General features: G+C 35.6%; 1 protein-coding gene across 4 annotated transcripts; it reads left to right on the top strand.

Moving 5' to 3' along the window:
- The first annotated feature begins 14,910 nt into the window (after nt 1-14,910).
- LOC140768843 (protein ASYMMETRIC LEAVES 2) lies at nt 14,911-18,034 on the top strand. Of its 4 annotated transcripts, none has more exons than XM_073109277.1 (3): nt 14,911-15,166; nt 15,614-16,432; nt 17,722-18,034. In XM_073109277.1, the coding sequence occupies exon 2, from the start codon at nt 15,645-15,647 to the stop codon at nt 16,428-16,430; it is 786 nt and encodes a 261-aa protein (XP_072965378.1). In that variant the 5' UTR covers nt 14,911-15,166; nt 15,614-15,644; the 3' UTR covers nt 16,431-16,432; nt 17,722-18,034. The 4 variants fall into 4 exon arrangements, with proteins under 4 accessions (XP_072965378.1, XP_072965379.1, XP_072965380.1 ...); XM_073109278.1 differs by lacking the exons at nt 14,911-15,166; nt 17,722-18,034 and adding exons at nt 15,276-15,449; nt 16,800-17,047; XM_073109279.1 differs by lacking the exons at nt 14,911-15,166; nt 17,722-18,034 and adding exons at nt 15,276-15,449; nt 16,869-17,043.
- The last annotated feature ends 1,748 nt before the right edge of the window (nt 18,035-19,782 follow it).

Below are 19,782 nucleotides of genomic sequence, written 5' to 3'. Positions count from 1 at the left end.
AAGCTTGACAACCCTAGCTATAGTGAATTAGACCCTATTTAGTAAATAAGTTTGAGAGTAGTTCATTCTAGTAAAAAAGTTTTGGAACATGGCTAATTTGGTCAAAAACTCCTCAAAAAACATCATAACAGTCTTGAGAATGACACATCCCAAACACATGTTTAACCAGAATGGATTGTAACTCAAACATCTATGAGCCATCACCAACAAAAAAATATTTTTTTAACATTTACTGTAGTTTGCCAATGAGTGAACAACATTGTTTGCCTCCATATAAGTATGCTTTATATTTAGATCAATGAAAATCGAAATCAAATATCGGTAATCATCTAGAATCCCTTTCAATCTCCATGGGTATAACACCCGTGTTAAAAAAAAATTTAGCGCACGTGCACTCTAACCGCAGCGCACGCGCTTGGCGCATGCGCTAACTTCTTCTTCCTCCTCCCCCACGCGAGAGGTGGGAGAGAAGTGCGTTAGAGTGGAGTTAACTCCACTCCGCTGCCCTCTCCGCCTCATCTCTATTTAAACTCCATCACCTCTTCCCTTCGAGTTTCTCTTCTTTTCGCAATTCCTCTTTCTCGCTCTTCCTTTCTCTCTTTTCTCTTCCAAGCCCCCTCATCCCAGCAGTGGACCGGGCCCGTGAGCCTGGTCCACCTGGCTTGTGATAAATATAGGGTGGGTCGCGGCCCACACCCGTAGCTAGCGGTGGGCTGGGCTTGTGAGCCTAGCCCGCCCGACCCTGTGGGTTACAGTGTGGGCCACAGCCCACACTCGTAACTAGGAGTGGATTGGGCTCAGCCCAGTCCACCCCAAAATTCTGTGTGGCTAATTTGGTGGGCTAGCCCACCCGATATCTAGGCAACTAAATGTGGGCTAAGGCCCACACTTGTAGCTAGCCACCTTTTGCCCTTGTGGACTGTGGGTAGGCCCACAGCCCACTTTCTCAGCATAATACTAACTGGGCCTTGAGCCCAGTCTAGTCCACCACCTCTAGTCTAGTGGGCTGCAGGTAGGTCAGCAGCCCACTTTCTCACCTAAGTAATGCTGGGCCTTGTGCCCAGCCCAACATTTGGACTATAGGCTAATTATTATTAGTCTTGTATCTACATTTATTGTATTTATTTTATTTTCTCAACCATGTTATTAATAAAATTATGATCAATACATAATTAAATACACATTTGAATTTATTAGCCTTTTCAATTATTTTCGACACTTGCAAATGTGAATGACTCTAATTTTACCATAAATAACTATTTTTAAATTAATACAAAATAATATATTCGGACCTAGAGGACCAAACTTAATTTATACAACAAGGTAGTTAGTCATATAAGTTCATCTCTCTTATGTTTATTTTATCTATAAATTATTAGACTCAATACTGTGCGGGGAGGATCTTGAAATTCAGGAGGGATCGACTGATTAGGAGAGTAAGACGGATTCTAGAGATATCCCAAGCAAGTAGAATCATATATTAGTCTACGAATAATGTATACTCATGTCATTTCTTACCTACATTAATTACATGCCATTTCTTACTTGCAATAATTACATGTTATTTTTTATTTGTATTAATTGCATGTCAATCCTTACTTGCTTTATTTACTACTTATTGCACATGTATGATAGGCTCTATGCATTGTTTATAATACATGTTATTTTGATGATCATGATATAATAAATAATAGAGGTCATGGCACCACGTGCACGCATCATTGTTAGACGAATCCCAACTAGGCAGTGCCCCTCTCACTCACTCAACCCGGGGTTAAGGGTAGAGTGTATTATATAGTATTATATTAGCGGTCTACACCTTAGGTCGTTAGTTGGTAGAGTATTCAGGTGATTACATTGCCCTAGTTGGAGACTAGTCTAGTATGATAGTAGTAAAGATGATTTGAGAGGTAGGGTTATAGTTCTAGCGGTACCCGAGGACGCAAGGTTAGGGCGTCTATCGAGTTGTGTGCTCTTAATCGCTGTATGCGATGATTCAATTACAAGTAATGAATCTGTTGTGTGATGATTTACTAGAGCGTTGTTGATGGGCCTACGACTGGGATCCTTAGTCTGATGGCCATAGACAACCGGTCATATGCAGCGTCGCCAGACACGTATGGGCGATAATACCGCTAGATGACTAATCCCCCTCGATACTATGTTGCTTTGTGAGACACGCCATTAGTGACTCAGTTACTGTGTGAATTTTTATGAAATTAAGCTATGATGATGAAAGTTATTAAAAGTTATACTGTACACATTTTCTTGGTATGTTATGGATTTATATTTCTATTTATCATGCAATACAATAGTCATAGATTACTATTGGATTTTACTTGCTGGGCCTCGTGCTCACCGCCATTTTGGTGGAAATATTTCAGAGCTGATTATGGAAAACGTGGATATCAAGGAGCAGCAGATTCATTTCCATATTTAGTATTGTTTATTCTATTATTTCTAGTTAGACTTAGCCCTTATGATGGTATTTATGTTTAAAATTGTGTTTGGAAGTGTATTCCAAGACGCTTGTTAAGTCCTATGATATTATAACTTTAGATTATTTGTTGGATTATTATGGTATTTCTAGACTTATCCAGATACTTTATGAGATTAATTCACTTACAGGTCACGTGAGAATCACGTGGAAATTCTCCATGCAAGGAACATATGATTTTTGGAAGTGAATGTTTCAATGGGTTTGATTGCTGATTAAGAAGCTGGATAAAAGACGAGAGTCAGTTTCTAGTATCACTCTTAGAAATCATATTCCTTAGCTTGTAACACGACTTCCACCCAAGCTTCAGAGTAAATGGCTTTGACACCACAGACCTTCTCCTACCAATAGAACATATACATTAGAATCTCTAAAGATCCATCACCTAATACCCTATTTAGTTTTTGGGTCAAAAGCACCACCAACATTTATCTTAATTATTCCAAAGTTAGGGGGATATTATTTAATAGAGATTTCTACAAATCACACACTACATTTTACCTATTTTGTAATTTGCGTCTCGTCTTTGGGGATTTTACAACGCGACCACTCATTTTTTTTTACAATTTTCATTTAATATCCTAAATTAACTTAAGCTAACCATAATGAAACAGAACGATACTAGAACAGGAATATTATGTTATAATTTATTATATAATTTATAGTATTCCTAAATTACCCTTGTACTCATCTCTAATTTTATTCATAACTTGAACATCTATAACTTATTACTTTTTCTCAAATCATGGATAACAAACCTTGACTTTGTTGCTTGCGATCTCAAAGACGTGAATGGAGATGGAGAAAATTTGGGGAAAGATGAAAAAAATGTGTGAAGTTGGGGAAAGCTTTTAAGACTTGTACATCGTAGGGGATTTTGGGGGAGTGGAATTACTGTGGGGTTTGATATTTTAATTTTGTGGGGTAGGGTTTCATTCTAAGAGAATTTTTATGGGGATATGAGTTAGGTTAGGATCTTTTAAGGATATTTTAATAATCTTTGAATTAGAGTCATATAAATCATATAACATGGTTAATATCAGTTAGCTAGAATAATAATAGAGTGTTAAATGAATATTATAAGAAAAAAGGGGTTGTGTCATAAAATCCTCAAATATAGAGTGTGAATTACAAAATAGACAAAATATAGGGTGTGATTTATAAAAATCTCTATTTAATATTTATGATACTATTATCTTTTATTTACTTTAATTTAACAGGATCTTAAAAATATTCATCTGTTATCATTAACATATTTCTCCAAAATTGGTGGACACATGTCTTGTCATCCTTAAATATATAAGTATTCTGAATGCTTTATATATATTTTTTTAATTAAGAATGCATTAAAAAGACGGCGAGACACCCCAAAAAAGATTACATATTAGTATCCCGCACATGTAAAATGCAAGTAGCATCAGAACACAAAATAAAAGTCAAGTCAGGCATACATGTGCCTTCCCAAGTAAAGCACAAATTTGCAATAATAGTGTAAGTAAAGACATTATTGTTGTTCCCCAAAATATCCTTTTCTTTAAACTAGTCCTGAGATAGCCAATCCCCATTAAAAGTAAGATGAATACCTAGAACAGTCATAGATAGACTCCAAAATTGCTGAGCTATCTCCAATCCAAACACAAATTTATGTTTCAAAACTCTACTTCTAGTATTTATATTCGAGCCCCTTATTTTAAAGACTTTATTCTTTTAGAAATTTATTAAAAAAAGCCTTATATTTGTTAATTTAACACTACATTTGCTTAGAGATAATTTCTTTTTCGCCCTACCTTCATTAAAAGATAAATGCATTCAGTTTTAAAAGCTCAATCTTGCTATTACTAAAATCTAAAAATAATTTTTAGCAAATAGCCCAAGTAAACTTGTTGAATAAAAAATATTTTATTAGATAAAAAAAACTAGACTACCTAACAATATTCCTTATTTGAGCTTAAAATAGTTCATGTTAAAATTTAAAATTAATAAGCGAGGGAATTTAAATCGGTTATAGAACTTTAATAGTTGTAGTTAAATGGGTCTAGCAACTATAATTTTAAAAGGCTGAATTAATAGAAGGTTACAAAATTTTAGAGGATTTTACAAACCTCTAAAAATTTATAACTAACTTATTATGAGTCTATGTATAACTGGATCAATAGTAATCTACATTCTTTTACTTAGACTTCTCTATTTTCTCTAGATGATATATTTTATAGAATTAGAGGTGTTAGATTCTCATTAAGGAAGTCCATGAACTATGCTATATGGTAATTGTAAGATAAAGTTCTGAGTTATATCTTAGATGAAAGAGAGATGAATACCTTATGAACAATTGCGTTTGGAATTCTGAACTCTTTAATTTATCTCTTTTGTGTTATGTAATATCTATTCTTCTATTTTCTATAATACAAAACTAAATTTACTCTAGCGCAGAAATATTAAATACTAAATTTTTAGTAATTAAACCAATAACAATTCTCCTTGTTTTAACTATACTTTAATCTTAAAAACTTATTTAGAGGTATTAAGGTTGATTTATATTTATAGTTAATTTAACTCATTTATATGGTAAATTTCAGTTAAGAGAACTAATTATCAGTGTGTTTCTAATAGATTACCATTTTTCTTTTGTTCAAGAAGTGTCTGCATTTGTACATGTCACACTAGGAAATAACATGATGAGCTAAAATAAGACTGGTGGACTTTAATAAATCATTGGACTTTGATCCATTATCTATTCTTCATCTGGGCCATTTCCAAGTACTAGCTTGGCCTGCTATCAAGTTATATATATATGTCAATGATATTTATGCCAAATACAGGTAATGAAACATTTTCTCCAAATTTACCTTCTTGTCTTTTTGTAATGATTGGATAATGGAAATGTTTTTTTTTTCTTTTGAATTTAGAGAATATTTTTACGTAGATCATGATGTTAAGTAAACCCTGTTAGCTAGTCATTGTATTTTATATGTTCTAACATTAAGATGTCATGGATCTTGTTATCTAGATACATATTATTTACTAATTACCTACACTAATAATATAACCATTACTGAAAGCTTCACCACTTCTCAGTTCTAATATGTCCAAGGATTATCAAAACTATTAGAAAAGAAAGGAAAAAGAAAAGAACTAGCTAGAAGTTAGTTAGCCAGCATTGCTATGTTGCTATGCCACTAAGTTTAGTGAGATATAAATAGGGAAAAATGAAATGGATTTTGCACATATCCCTATATATATCTATGGGGTTAAGTTGGCGGAAAGAAATATGGAATAATAATTAGGAGTGGCGAGCTGACAAAGAAACATGCAAATGTTTAACATATGCTATTTCTGAGACAATCTCATGCATGCCCACATGCAACCAAGAGAATGATGTGACTTCTCATGTATATATATATATATTATATAGAGAGAGAGAGAGAGATAGATAGAAATGACATTAAAAACTTGAAGGTCCTCAGGCCACCATCATTAACTTTCCCTCCGTTTTGTCCCCCTCCCCCCTCTTGCCCCGTACGTCAACTGGGTCCCCACATACATGCTATATAGTATTAGGTAAACCTCTCTCGTCTGATATATAAACCTGCTCTTCACTTCTTTCTCACCTTTTTATTTATTTATTTATTTGTTTTGTTTCTTCTCACTACTACGTGTCTTTGACCATGTAATTCTCATATGGTGTTGAATATTCTTTTCTTTTCTTCATATTATTTGAGTGAAGGAGAAGGTTAACAGTGTCACGGTTAAATAGCTAGATATACTCGTAAACTGCATGGATAAATATATGTATACTGAGGGTACGTACGTACGTAGGTAGGTAGGTAGGGGAGTGCATCTAAAAGGGGTTGGGAGTAAAGCTATCAAATCCCAAGAATGATCAGAAAGAACTCGCCTCCCGAAGGCCAAGGAGACGCTCAAGTATTGTTGACGTTGACGTATCCCTCCTCTCTCTCTCTCTCTCGCCTCCCGAATGCCAAGGAGATATATGTAGATATATATATATATATACATATAGGTTAGTATTACTATTGGAGGTCAACACTGGATCCATTCTCCATCGATCAATCCATCCCATCCATTCATCCATGATCCTGTGGTGGGGTCGCCAACGTCACGGTCAGCTTAAGGAGCCGTCACCTCGAAGGGACACCTTCTTTATTTTCTGTGTCCCCGCACCGTACGTACGCCTCTGTTCTCTCGCGCCAACTACGCGACCACTCTCTCTCTCTCCTCTCCACTCCTCTCCTCGATCTATCTATCTCTGCATGTATGTGTGTATGTAATGTATTGATGTATATATTAGAATTAAAAAAGGCGAAGGTACTGGTTGGCTTTGATTAGGATCCTACTTCTTCTATGTTAACACTCCTGCAGCTCAGTCACTACTACTATGCCATACAAACTCATGTAAGTAACTCTTAAGACCAAAGCATTATAGTTATTAAATAAGTGTGATCCATATATTTATACGGTGCTCCAATCAACCGAGAAGTATTGGCTTATTCATAAATTAAGTTCACCTGTTGAACTACCAAAATATCTAGACTCCCAGGTGAGTAGTAACATAAAACATCTAACAATATATGCATAGTACTCTTATATATGGTTGCAAACAAACAGAGTTCGAGCAAGCTGGCCTAGACTAAATAGTTTACTCTCTCTCTCTCTCTCTCTTTTATGTAATAGTGTGACACTGAACCAATAAAGAATTTACTGAGATCTTATAGTACTCGATTGTTTGTTTATTTCAACGTTATTCTAGCCTCAGAAAAGAGGAGACGACGAAAAAGTACTAGAGTTAGCTGTATCTATTTATTAGTTGATCCAACTTACTCTTAAATCAACTAATTAATTAAGCTAGTTCAAGCTTATATATTCCCAAACCATCACCATTGAAACGTAGGAAAGTATACAATCTAAACTGCATGAATAATGGCTAGCTATCTACATAGTTGCATGACCTTAATTTGGACATGAAATACTTGAAGACTATGTACATAATAGTAGATTTTATGGAATCATTACAAAGATCTCCGATTCATTACACCAGTATATATGATACATATATAGTTACACATCATTAAATACAGCCATTTTGATGATCCCTGCAAATCTATAGCAAAAAACCATGCACCTCAGTTCATGAACAGTAGATTTAACTAGGAAGGTCCTAGTCTTTTTGCGGTTAGCCTACGAATTAAGTCATTGGATTTAATTTAAGGTCATAATCATGGAAAGCCTATATGCACTTGTGTCTTCGAAAAGGCAATTATTCGATGGTCCAATGGTACAAATTAACATGGAAGACAACCTAGGGTTGCCATTCTTCTCTCATTACAAGTTTTCGGTTAACATTTTCTCGATGATACAATTTAGTCATGATGATACTATGGACCAAGAAATATACTAAGGAGTGGTCCTCTTCTACACTGAGACCTAGAGATTGATGATCATCTAACTTAAATGACCATGGACCCACTTTACTTGTTCCAATACCTAGAAGCATATATGTAAGTGGAAGCTAGATTTAGTGGTAGCTAGCTAGGTCGAATAAAAAATATATAATAAATTGGATCCCTTATGATTGGCGGCCTAAGTCCCTCATGATCTTTATTATCACATTAGTGAAGTTATAAGAGGTAAGAAATAAATAGGCCAATAGTTGTTTAAAAGGACAGTCCAATAAACTACCTCAAAAACTATACTATAATGTTATAAGACAAACTCCACAGTAATGTTAACAACTTTGAGCAATTCAAATCATATTTTACAAAAGAGAATGGTCTTGATATATAATTATCTTTTTTTATCAATAGGCACTTTGGAATTTGAAAATAAATGGAACTAATGGAAGGATAATTCCACTAAAGAATTACAAGCCATTTGCTAATTATTTCAACAGATAATCAACTATGACAAATTTAAGATGTTAAATAATTTTGGACCGAGTGGTTATAGATATGGTAAAGGTGATATTGTGGTCCAATCCAAACAGTACCCTCTTCTCATCATATCGCGTATTCATGTTCTAAGGGTGAGAGTTTTAAACTAAAGCATAATAAATAGGTTTGATCGCTTAATTTGTAGTAAATCATCCAAACTCATGATCATGAGAGCAAACTATACATATATATACCTTTGTATTAATTTATTTTTCATACTTTATTAATTAATAGTGTTTAGTGTGATCATTTTGATACTTGTACGTTAGCTATTTTAAAGCATGCATATTTAAGTAACAATAAGTTTTTCTTTTCTTTTTCTAGTACATTCACTATTAGCTAATGTCCATGTTTCATTAAATTCATAAGGGATAAACAATGTCCTACTTTCTCTATCTATCAGAGTTAAATAAGAACTTAATTAAATCAGCCATATGATATAATGTTCTCAGACTCTCTTAAGTCAATTATAGGAAAAGCTTGAAGAGATGTGTGTGTGCACTATAAGTACTGGCAAACTCGGTATAAAATTGAAGATTAATACGAATCAACATTGATGAACACAACGTTGACTTAAATCAACTTGAATAATAATGTTTATAAAATGAGGATTGAATTATGCTTAAGTCAAGCTTGTCATATCATGATTAATTTTATAACCAATCTTAATAATTAAGTTTAATTGGAATTCATCATCAAAGGCTGATGGCTGGCTTGACTCGAAAATAGGCTCGGATTTAACTTGAATTAAAACTAAATGAGTTGACATTAATTTTGAGTTATAGACTCTAAATTCATTACTTTCAAGCCAAAGTTCATCAAAAACTCTTGGAGCTAGCCTTACATAGGATAACTTGACAGTTTGGAAATGGCACAATCGATGGAGCTAATTCTTATGAAGTAGTAAATCGACTACCCATCGAGATTGTATCATAGGCACCTACAAATGGTATCAACAATGAAAGCCAAAATAATCCAAGAATAATTACATATTATCTAGATAGTTTCTTAAGCTCCTTCACCTATGAGGCTGACATACATGCGCCTCCCCATCTCCAACTACTTTGGATCCTCTCCATCCTCCAGCCCTAATCAGTAAGCCCATCAAAATAATCAAGCCAGCTTGAGCTTGAGCTCGTCTCAATAAAACTTGATCAAGCTCGACTAATATTTGAAATGAGACAAGCTTGATCAATTAGATCCAGCTTGAACCAAATTAGAAAACTGGCCAACTTGATTGAGCTCGACTTGATAAAGCCCAATTTATATTTATAATATATATTATATGTAATAAATAAATTTTAACTTGTTTACATGTTTATTTTAATTATATTAGGAGTAAACAATTGAAGATTCAAGTCAAGTTTGAACTAGATTCAAGCCAAGTTTGATTTAGTCCTGAATTAGGCTTGATTTAAAGTTGGTTCTAGTTATGCTGGAATTAGATCTAATAAATTCAAATTTTATATCAGTTTAAAAATCTGAAATAATTTTAATTCAACCTTGAACAAATTAAGCTTGGGTCGATTGCACCCTGTAATCTTGTAAGTTGTAACCACCCTGTCTCTCTATGCATGACCTTTTGTTATGAACCAGATTTAGACTAATCAAGACATAAAAAAATTATAAAACTTTTTGTGGTCATGAGATAAGATTCTAATGGTTCTAGTTTCATGTCAATTGAATATTTGGATGAAAAAATATAATTAAAATAGTGGAGCAAGGTCAAAATGGGGCAAATCGGTAATATCCGACATTACGGCAGTCGTCGGAGGGTGGTGGTGGATGGCCGTAGGATAGGGTGGCTATTGGAGGTGATGATGGCTATGAGTTGGAGGTAGAATTTGAGTTTCTAACTTAGATCTACTTCTATAAAAATAAAGATGATCTAACGACTATGATGGAAATGATAAATGTGAGAATAAAAAAATAACTGAATTGAACTAATTTTCAATACTTAGATGCTTGGATTATTAAATCCTAGCCCTTCTATATATAGAAGTCGGGTATAACGAGTCCCATTCGGACTTAGTCATAAAGGCTTATACAACTCGAATTAGGACTTGCCTAAAAGGCTTATATAACTTAATTAAATTTTCTTAGTGGCTTATATCACTTAATTAAACCTGTCTTAGTGATTTACATGACTCAACTAGACTTAACTTAAGTGCTTACATTAAAGATAAATATGACCTAGAAATAAATAAGATAGCTAAATTACCCTTCCTTATCTTTTCAAAATGTTTCTTCATTCTGCAATAGATAGGGTCCTAATTTGGAGAAACTTTAAATACGAAAGTTATAGATCAAGATGTCTTCGATCTTTTTTAAGTAGTTTCATAATATTCGATTTAGTGATGAATATCTGTAGAATATTTTTATAAAACTATACAAAAGTTAATAAACTTAGCTAATTAAATAAACTCTAATCTACTTAGACTCTAACTAAATAATATAAGCAAAATAAATAAGATAACTAGACTCAATCCATCGAGCCTAATGTCCCTATGATGTGATTTAATCTGACTCGGATTCCATCACCCTTTGCATTTTGCCAAAGTAGTTGAAACACTATCTTCAAAAATTTGTTTTTTTTTACGTGAAATAATGCATGTGACTCTCACATGACCTATTAGTATAATATTCTCATAAAATATTTAAGATAAATCTAAAATACCATAATAATTTAAGCAAAATAATTTAGAATTACACGTATTATAGGCGTCAACAAACTTCTAGAAATACATGTCCATATACAAATTTAAAATATAAAAACCCATGTAGGGGCTAAAGTCCAACTATGAAGAAATAAAACAAGCGACTCTAATAAGAAAAATAAATCTGCTACTCGAAATCCACATACTCCATATCTAACTCTCAAATATTTCTACCAAAAATGCGGTGAGCACACAGCCCAATAAATATAATCTAATAATAATCTATGAATAATATAATTTATAATAAACTTTCATTTAATCATAAGACACAAAAGTACATAATAACATCATAACTTGAAATAACTTTATATATCATTAAAACTCACAATGTATCATAATCCACATAGTAAATATATCAACGATATTATAATCTACATAGCAAACATAATAACAATGAGACATAGTCATCAAACGGTAATATCACTTATACAAGCCTAGCAACACTGCATATGATCGATTTATTTCTGATAGATAGAAAAAGTAAGACATCGCACACAACAAAATTATTACCTGTAGCCGAATCATCATATATAGTAGAATTATCGTATATAATGAGAAAGAGCCTATAGCTCAATAGACGCCTTGACGTTGCGTCATTGGGTATCGCTAGAACTATAATCTTATCTCTTAAATATCTTTCTACTATCGTTCTAGTTTAGTCTCAGAATAAGGTAGTGTAATCAACAAAATACCTCGCAAGCTAACAACCTCAGGTGTAGACTGCTAATATAATATTACTATGCAATACACTCCTGTTACAAATCAGATCTGGACAGATCTGAATGTAAGAAAATTATAAAAATTTAAGTAATGATAGCCATAGGGTTCTAATGGTTCTAGTTTTATCAAAATTGAAGGTCAAGATAAAAAGTTAAAAAATAAAAAAAAGTAGAGATAGGTCAAAACGAGACAGAATGATAAATATCCGACATTGTGGCGGTTGTCAGAGGGCGGCGGACGGCCAAGGGTGGTGGTGGACGGCCGTAGGGTAGGATAGCTGTTGAATGAAAGTGATGGCTAGGGTTTAGAAGCTTTGAAGGTTTTACGACTATGATCTATTCCTAGAAAAATAAAGACAATCTAACAGCTACGGTAATAAGAAAATAACTATACTCAATTAATTCTCAATGTTTGGATACTTAACAAGAAGACTAACCCCTCTATATGTAGAAGTGGGTTACAATGAATCCTACTAGGACTAGTCCTAAACGATGACACGACTCGAATTAGGATTTACCTTAAATGTTTATATGACTTAATTTAACTTGCCTTAAAAGCTTACTTGGCTTAATTAGACTTGCCTTAAGGGTTATCATGGCTTATTTCGACTTGCCTTAATAGTTCACATGACTAAACTAAACTTGCCTAAAAGACTTACATCATGAAATAATTAAAAGATAAATAGACTCGATCAATTGAGCCCGATGTCCCCGTGAATTAGTTCGATCAGACCCGGATCGCATTAACTCCACCCTTAACCCTAGCTAAGTTAGTGAGGGGCACCTTAGTCAGGATAGACTAATAATGGTACGTGCATGTGGTGCCATATCTTTTATTGCTTTATTTATATCATGATTATCAAGATAACATATGTTATAACTAAGCATGAAGTCTATCATGAATAAAGAGATAAGTAGTACATAATTAATAATTAAATAGCAATTTCTCATGCATGTAAAAATAAGCAATAATGACATAATATGATTATCATTACAATAGTTACATTACTCATAGATTAATAGGATCTAACTTGCCTAAAATATATTTGGAATCTATATAACTCTCCTCAACAGTTGGGCTTCTCCTGAGTCTCGAGTTCCTTCTTGTATGATAAAGGGTCTATAGTTGGATTGAAGGTTGGATTGGCCCGGTGGTGCTTAGGTGATTCGTGGCTTTCATCGGGCTCTTCAACAGCGCAAAACAAAGAAAAGGGAGAGAAAGATGCGATGAGGAGGAAGTGGCTGGAATTGAAAATCCCTAAATACGGGAGGGCTAGGGTTTTATATAGGAGGTGACGTGGAGGGAGTGGAGTTTGAACTCAACTCATGTGAGGCAAGATTTTCTCCCTTCTTCATAACTGCCTGCGATAGGTGGGAGAGAGAAGAGGGGAGGCAGTGCACATGGTGAGTGTGTGTGTTGCAAGTGAGGGAGGAGTGCACATGCACTAAGAGATTTTTTTAGGGGTGTTACAGTACTAGCTAGCTAAACAGGCGATTCCACTTGATTTAATTATATTTAAATTAAATAACCTAATATTCAATTCAAGCTTGATTCAAGATTAATTCAATCTTAAAGCTTGATTTGAAATATGCTTGAATGTCCTTATCAGGTGGCTCAAAATAGACTTGAGTTTGAAATAAGCACTAAATTATGCTCAAATTAAAGCTAACAATTAAAACTTGATATTTTAGGTTAGACTCTAAACTAGTTAAATTCAACCTTGAACAGACTCGGCTGAGTGCACCCCTACTAGCGAACCCTCCTGCCCCCAAAATGCAGCCCTCATTCTGCCAATCCATATGTCCTACGTTTGATAATAAAACAAATTAATCCATATATTATTTTAAAAGTTTTAACTATGAACATGAGTCTCAAAATGCCATCGAGTTATCTTTGCATGCAAAAATGTTTAAATCCGTTGTCACTCAATAGATATGCACATGTGGACATGTTGGATTGCCACTTAAAAGTTTTATGCTATAGTAATTGTAATTCAGACACTAGGACTTGAAAGAATGTCATGAAATCAGTCATGATCGACAAAACTATGTAGCTAGTTCGTAAGTCTATTACTTCACAAGATTGAGACAGAGACATAATAATCCAGAACATTCGTCATCCGACAGAATCAACATCTCCGAGTACAAAACAATGTCTAATAGACCCAGGTAAACCGACTCGGTTGCAAAGTAAATATTGAATAAAAACATGCCTTAAAAGCTCAAGTAAAAGAAGATTTATTGCGAACTTGTGTCATGTACAGTCTTGGCCTCGTCAGCTTATGGCAAATAGAGGTCCCACGCTCCAAGTGACAGTAACCAACAAGATCCTACAACCAACTTCCACCCCCTCTCTCACTTGCTCTTGTTAGATTCATCAATTCAGTGAACAATGTGTTTTTTTCTCCTTTATAATTTAGTCTTCTCCATTATAATTTATTGCTACATCTATCCATTTGTCTGTGGAGGTGTGAGTTGTGCCTATCAATGCCATTGAATGTTGAGGGACCTAGCTGGAGAAGACAAAGGGAAAAAGAAAAGAGACTGTGGAGAATCAATCAGATATATTCCTCTACATGCATTTAATGGCATACATGAATTTAGGCTCTTGTTGTTGCTTCATTAACTTTTACAACATCCTTTCTTGCCATCAAGGATACATATATATATTTGAGATAAAAAGGGTCAAATCAAGACATGCTCCTGTAACTTTCATCCACCTATAATTCCTTGTCTTTGGGAGGTCCCAAATCCCATCCGTTCATGTTCTTTCCTTAACTTCGTAACTACTATCCTAATATAATATATAAATACTAATGCTAGGCTTCGCGAAAAATATCCCTCGAAAATATTATTGATAAATAGTATTTTATATGTGACAAGATAATATTGTAGTTAAAAAAAAATGTAAAAATTAAGCATTATATATCTATATCTATGATATATATATATATATATATATATATATATATATATATAGATATATCACACCAACCCTCTCTCTTTGCCCCTTATAAAAACACTTGTTCTCTCTCTCTCTCTCTTTCCTCTCCAGTTTTTCTCGCCGGCTCATCTGCCCTCACCATCTTTAGGTGCTTCCTCTCCGTTTATATTTCTCTCTCTCCAAACTCACACTGCTATCAGGTCGAGTAGAGTCGAGAGAGAGAGAGAGAGAGAGAGAGAGAGAGAGAGAGAGAGAGAGAGAGAGAGAAAAATTGAAAGGAGGCCGTCGAGAAGAGCGGAGGAGGGGACTCGGCAAAAAGGGAGGAGAAAAGCTCGCGGAAAAAGGTATGCCGTTGCCGTCGTCTTCGGATCCGATAACCGCCTGCTCCTCTTCCTCTTTCTTCTCCTTCGATTGACTTAAAATATAACTACGGATAGCAACTGATCCAAGAAAAGTAGTAGTGAGAGAATAATTATATATAATATATATATATAGTTTTATATTTATATATTGCTTTTCGATTTACTCGGAATTTAAAAGTTTGTTGGATCGTGCGTTCTTCGCTTTGTTACTTTTGTTTCGGGTGAAACCGAATCGACGCGAATTTATCACAAATATGTGAACAAAGTAAATAAAATCCCGCAGCGATTTCCTTTCTTAAAATTGTGTTCTTTCCTTCTTTTTCTTTTTCTCCTTTTCTTTTCCCTTCAACGATTCTAATTGCAATCTTGATTTTGTTTCCTGTTTCTTTTCTTTTTTTTTTTTTTCTCAAACGGTGTCTTATTGGCTAGGGGGAGTGATTCCGGTGGCGAATCGGTAGTTATGGCTTCGTCGTCGTCGTCGCCCCCAGTCCCGCTCTCGTCGGCGTCGGCATCGTCCTCATCGATGGCAGCCACTAGCTCGCCGTGCGCGGCGTGCAAGTTCCTCCGCCGGAAGTGCCAGCCGGACTGCGTGTTCGCCCCCTACTTCCCGCCGGACAACCCGCAGAAGTTCGTTCACGTGCACCGCGTGTTCGGCGCCAGCAACGTGACCAAATTGCTCAACGAGCTCCACCCGTACCAGCGCGAGGACGCCGTCAACTCCCTCGCCTACGAGGCCGACATGCGCCTCCGCGACCCCGTCTACGGCTGCGTCGGCGTCATCTCCATCCTCCAGCACCAGCTCCGCCAGCTCCAGGTGGACCTAAGCTGCGCCAAATCCGAGCTCTCTAAATACCAAGCAGCCGCCGCCGCCGCAGCAGCAGCCGCCGCCGCAACCGCCTCTAATGGCCCCTCCACAGCCAACTTCATCGGCGGCGTGGCGGCGTCGGGGAGCCAGAATTTTCTCGACGCCGCTAATCAGAATGCGACGGCGATTGGGTTCGGGGGCAGGGACCACTTCTTCCCGATGAGCGTCAGGGATGCGGCGCCGCCACCGCAGCCGCACCACATGATGATGAGAAACTATGAGTCGGAGCTCACGGCGCGGCTCGGGGTCAATGGGGCCTACGACGCGGGGCTCATGGCAGCGATGAACGCTTCGGCAGTAAGTATCGGGCATCTCGGCGGGCAGTTCTTGAAGCCTAGCGCGGCGGGCGGCGACGACCGGCCAGGGGTTGGACCGTCATAGAGGTCTTCTTCTCCTCTCCCTCTAATTTTATGTGCATTTCCCACTACTGCATGTTACCCATATGTTCATTAAGCAAGAGCTACTCCTTCCTTTAGAGTTTGGATCTGTTACGGATCAATCAAATGCTAACAAAATTGAAGAAAATTTACTCCGTCGAATGTTGCAAGTTTTCATAATTCCATACATTAGAATTCCTGAAGAAAAGTAAGTATTAGCATCCTAATATTTGCAAAAATGTACTTGTGATTTCAAATGCTGCTGCGTTATTTTAATATTATTTTGGTCAAGCAAGAACTATACGAATACTGAATTTATTGCTGGAAACTGTAGAAAACTAGGATTTATACCAGCATTCCATCTTAAATGCAGTTAAGAAAAGAGCTGGTGTCTGAAGGGCATTTAAGGAGGACTGACACTTGAATTGGTGAACTTCTGCAGATGATAACTTTTAAAGATCATAGCAAGTTTCTGCTATGGACGATGGAATCATTTGTGCTCATTTAACCACAAGTTTCTGATGCCATAAATTATAGGGAACTCATGGCTTCTTTTTTTTTCCTTAATATTATCTCTCTCTCTCTCTCTCTCTCTCTCTCTCTCTCTCTCTCTCTCTCTCTCTCTCGCTTCTACTTATCTTTGGGTTACAGGAATTTTTTTTTGGAAAATTATATATATATATATATATATATATAGTGCAACATTAAAATCAATTTTTAGTTTATGGAACCCATGGCATATTACTTCTAGATGCCAAGTTAGGGTCCTATGGAGCATTTTGATATCCACTTAAATTAAGTGGATCTCAAACGTATGCTCTTAATATTTGAGGGAAAGAAAAGAAATGGTTTCTCATTTAACAATAAAAATACAGCATCTTGAGATGTATGCCACCAAATGGCCTTTCAGTCTTTAGTGATAAAAAAGGACTTCAAGAGGTCTAAAGTTTTGAAAACTTAATATGTTCATTTCGACCTACGAGAATACGAATTATATTTTTTTATGGTGGGCAGACATACATTCAATGTAAGCATATTTTATCTTATGTTTGTAATTTTACTGGAAACGAACAATGAAGAGGGAAAAAGAAAGAGAGAAGAGTTACACTACCAAATGAACTATTAGAGCTAATATGATATGCAGTATATGGAACTATTAGAAGGAAAAAAAACTAACAAATTCTATATAGTGAAATGGGTCTGCCTGCATCTTTTCTAAAGAACATTTTATCCTTCCATCTCCTTGAAGAATCTAAATTTCTTAAAAGTACAGTGTATTAATTGTCGAATTGCAGGCCTTACGACTTGGAGAATCATCAAAAGCGAAGACCGCGGCGTGGATAATCGGATAGAGGCATGGATTTTATGTTCTACTCTACAGTTACATGAAATATAATCCTTCTTGTGTTGTTTAAATTCAATCTTTCTCTCGCTTTTCTTCCAGCTGAAAGAGTTGGACAATGTGTAGTCCCCCCACCCCCTAGTTTTGTTCCAGTATCAGTGGTTGTTGTGTGTCATTTTAAGCATCTGTTCTTCTTTCTAACTAGGTCCATCTTTGCTTCCTATTTTTTTTTATTGAGCATACATGGCTTTATATAATAAATCTGATACAAGCATAGCCTAAGTTTATCACATATATAGTTTCAGTGATGTAGCATGTGCATGAACCTTTACCTACGGTTTCTATAGGCTCAGATTTTTAAGAACACCTAACATGGCTAATATACTATATATCTTTTGATTGAAGTAGAAAAATCTATGAAAAATATCTTATAATTGGGATGCTATTTATTATAAGGATATTTACATGTATATATATATATCTATATATGGTAGCATTAGATGAGGAGAAATTCTTCTTACCATTGAGTAGTGATAGATGTAGATATATAGGTGATGACCTGGAATATCCTCTGCCTAACTGGAAGAGTACTTATAAAAAGAAACTATCGAGTGTTAGCATATAAGCATAGGGGACCTCTTGATCTTCCTTACAGATTTGCTTGCATCATGATGGAAAATGTTGTCTTTTCCTCTATCCTTCTCAGATACACTGTGCTCTCTCATTCTCTCTCTCTATCTTTCTCAGATACACTGTGACTCTCTCTCTCTCTCTCTCTCTCTCTCTCTCTCTCTCTCTCATATAGAAATTAAGAATAGCATCAGTCAAGTATGGAAAAAGTAGCATGCATCACCTCACTTGTCATGAAAAGGTAGGAGATGCTGTGAAAGAATCATGCAGTTATGCCAACCTGAAGGTCTTTTGTAGATCAAAAAGGCTATAATAGCCACCTAAAGCCGATGGCATTTATGGGAAAGCCTAAGTAGTTCTTCTTCTTTTTATTTTTTTAATTTATTATTTTATGTTTTAAACCGATCCCTATGAGCCTAAGATTTTGGTAGTTGACCAAGTTACTCTAATCCCTTACTATTATTCTCTTTGCAGGCTATTCAACTCCGTTCCTCTTCTCTCTCTCTCTCTCTCTCTCTATATATATATATATATATCCTAGTAGCAATCACAGTAGATATAGAAGACGTGATTAATGTTTTTATTATTTTATTGTGGGGGTAGTGGGGGAGATAGGAGATGCAGAAAGCATTTCGCAGAGAGTGGCAGAAGACAAAATAAGAAGACAAAGAAGAGAAAGAGAGAGAGGTGCGAGGCATCAATAAAAGAAGTAATGAGGACTTCTCAGAAAACAAATTAATGCCAACTTGCATTTATATCACCACCATTATCCTCTTCTTCTCCTGCCCACCATTAGTCCATAGTAAAGTTTAGACAAGAAGATGATGATAGAAGAAGAAGAAGAAGAAGAAGAAGAAGAAGAAGAAGAAGAAGAAGAAGAAGAAGAAGAAGAAGAAGTGATGAGCATAATAATAATAAATAATAAATTTGCTTATATGTTATTATTTTTCTCAATTAATATTGTAGAGAGTTGTATGGGAACAATTGGAGAGGTGGGGATTGTGGGCATTGAAACGTAGTCAAAACAGCCACATGCCATGACAATGATGACGTACCTCAGCAATGATGACCCATCCTTAAATGCCCCCCTTCTCTCTCTCTCTCTCTCTCTCTCTCTCTCTCTCTCTCTCTCTCTCTCTCTCTCTCTCTCTCCCCTAAAGCCTGCGCCCAGCAAACACCCCCCCAACATCCCTGCTTCACTGGGTCCCTTAGACTATACATCAAACAAAAACTCTCTCTCTTTTCTCTTTTTAATTATTCTTCAACCCAAATGCTAGATACAGGATCGACAAAATGCTAGCATTTCTTTGATACAAATATACTGAGACTCCCTATCATAAATCTGGAAAAGTATTTTGTTTTCTACTTTGGAGGACAAAATATG

Source organism: Typha angustifolia, chromosome 10, assembly GCF_048772165.1.
Source record: "Typha angustifolia cultivar Huaian chromosome 10, ASM4877216v1, whole genome shotgun sequence".
NCBI lineage: Eukaryota > Viridiplantae > Streptophyta > Magnoliopsida > Poales > Typhaceae > Typha > Typha angustifolia.
This window is presented reverse-complemented; position numbering and strand designations above follow the sequence as displayed.

Excerpts from the sequence above, each read along its gene's own strand:
- LOC140768843 (XM_073109277.1), top strand. The coding sequence starts at position 15,645 with ATGGCTTCGTCGTCGTCGTCGCCCCCAGTCCCGCTCTCGTCGGCGTCG.